We start from the raw sequence: 2,345 nt of genomic DNA, 5'->3' as shown, positions 1-2,345 counted from the left end.
GCATATGTCAATTTTTAAGACACTTCACAGCACATTGTCATGAAATGACACAAAAGGACTGATAAACACACACACACACACACAAATATATATATATATATATATACACACGGCTAAAATGAATAAATTAAAAGTCTCATGATTTAATTGAATTTTAAAGTTAAGAACATGTAATTTGTAATTTAAACCATATGAGCCATAGAAAATTTTTTTCTTATTAAAATGAACTTATGTCGTACATGTGCAACACACAGGACATTGACAATGGATAGCTATTCTTCATGAAAGCTGAAACAATGTTTCAAACAACCAGTGCCCAAATATAAAATAGACGACCCTATTAGGAACAAGAGGGAATCACAAGCTGATCAGACGCAGTGGACTTGATCTACTTTATGAGTTAAGAAAGGTTTAATCGTACTCCAGATAGAAAATCCAGAGACTACAAGACCAACAACAGTTAGAGTGCCTCTCCAAAGAGTGGAGAAATAGGTACTTGTCAAATTTCCAATATGATGGTTGCAACAATTCTCAACGTGCTCATTAAGCTTTCTAGCCATTGCTCCGTAATGGGAATGATTTTCCACAATTTCAAGGCCTAGTTTGTTTACCATAGTGGCAACTGCTTCATTGCTGTCTAACCTTTTAATTATAATCTTATTTTCAACGAACAACTCCACATCTTCTGTAGTGTGGATAAGATAATCCAACAGCACAATATAGTTGCTTGTATAAGATTCAGATGGATAATGGCACTGCTCCAATGCCATGAGGTTTCGGAAAAGGACCTCAGTTTCATCATCTACAACTAATGTTGGGACCTTCAACAAAGTTTGCATACATTCCAAGCCTGGAAAGTATTTTAAGCACGGTAAGCAAGTTAAGAACCACGAGATATTGAAGCAAGGAAATATTTCCAAGAGCGGCAACTTCATGAATTGAATGTCAAGTATCCTACTCTTTTTAGTATTTCTGAACATTACTCCTGCCCGGCACAGCTCTGTTGCACTATATAGATGAGTGATAGCTTGTCCCTTCTTGTATTGAATAGATGGACGGTAGAAATATCTGACCAAATCAGTAAAATGTTTTACTTCCTTCCCATCTGGTATTTTTGACTTAGGAAAAGAAAAATACCCACAAGCAAGATCAAGAAAGGAAATTTCATTGTTTTTCTCAGAATAGGAAATTTGATCATATAACTCCTTAAGAATAAAAAATGGAAGTTGGTTCTCAAGTAACATCAAATCTTGCTTGATGCCATACACTAGCCATGGGTTACTTAATATATAATACTTTTCGTCTTCATACTTCAAGAAGGGCTCATTTTCTTGACTCCTCAAGATTGGCTCATTTTCTTGACACCTCTTCTCATTTTCTTGACTCCTCAAGAAGAGCTCAATGATAAAGGTTGAATCTACTAGAACCATTTTCACAAAGTCTTCGCTGTTTAGTTTAGAGATCTCTGCATAACAATGGCGAATCTTTACTTCATTTTCTTCAATGATCCTAGCTATCTCCTTTTGGCGTTTTCTAGTCCTATAACAGAAATCCTTGAAGTATCTCACTTTCAGCATTTCCATATCCGTCGGTACGTTTTCATTTTCCTCGTCCCTTGATTCTTTCTCACCCCTCAAATCTTTTTCACCATGGTGAAAAGGGCCTATTGAAATTAGCTTTGGAGTATAGGCCTCTTTGTTTACCTGGCGAAGTTTCTTGGGGACCTTGTAGATGCAACACTCACGCCACTGGACTGGCTCCATGACTAGTGGAACGTCAATGATCAGCTCTTCGCATATAAGATTATCTTCAATGACTATAGGATTGTCAACAGCAGCACTAGTAAGCACCATCTTTCCTAATGACACAAAAACAATTATTTTCTCGAAGTCCATTTTTCCTAATGACACGAAAACAATAATCACTAGAACTTTAATGGAATTTCATTTTCTCCCCTTTTTGGAAAGTTCAATTATTGTTAAACCGGTCAATGCCATTGAATTACGCAGCTCTTGGCCACTACAATGACATCATTAATTGGCCATATTATTTCGAGAAAATTAAACTTTACCACCTTAAACTATATCTCAAATTATACCATAAACTTTCAAAATGCACAATTAGCACCCTAAAATATAACTCATATTACACTTTGCACCCATCATCAATTTTGCCATTATCTTGGATGACGTTACATGAAAATACTCAATTACCCATCATTTTAATCCCTTTAAAACAAATGAAAAATTACACTTTACCACCCAAAATATACTCTCAATTACACTTTACACCCCAAACTCTTCTTTTTTCTTTTTTTTTTTAATCCAAAATAATGGTAGAATTAA

General features: G+C 35.2%; 1 protein-coding gene across 1 annotated transcript; it reads right to left on the bottom strand.

Annotated features, from left to right (window-relative positions):
- Window positions 1–239: 239 nt before the first annotated feature.
- LOC112012232 (UPF0481 protein At3g47200) lies at window positions 240–1,895 on the bottom strand. Its single transcript, XM_024044642.2, has one exon. The coding sequence runs from the start codon at window positions 1,893–1,895 to the stop codon at window positions 369–371; it is 1,527 nt and encodes a 508-aa protein (XP_023900410.1). The 3' UTR covers window positions 240–368.
- Between the last annotated feature and the right edge of the window lie 450 nt (window positions 1,896–2,345).

Source organism: Quercus suber, unplaced genomic scaffold (genome assembly GCF_002906115.3).
Source record: "Quercus suber isolate HL8 unplaced genomic scaffold, Cork oak 2.0 scaffold_431, whole genome shotgun sequence".
Lineage (NCBI taxonomy): Eukaryota > Viridiplantae > Streptophyta > Magnoliopsida > Fagales > Fagaceae > Quercus > Quercus suber.
This window is presented reverse-complemented; position numbering and strand designations above follow the sequence as displayed.

Bases quoted from the DNA above. Each gene is read 5' to 3' on its own strand.
- LOC112012232 (XM_024044642.2), bottom strand. From the start codon at position 1,895: ATGGACTTCGAGAAAATAATTGTTTTTGTGTCATTAGGAAAGATGGTG.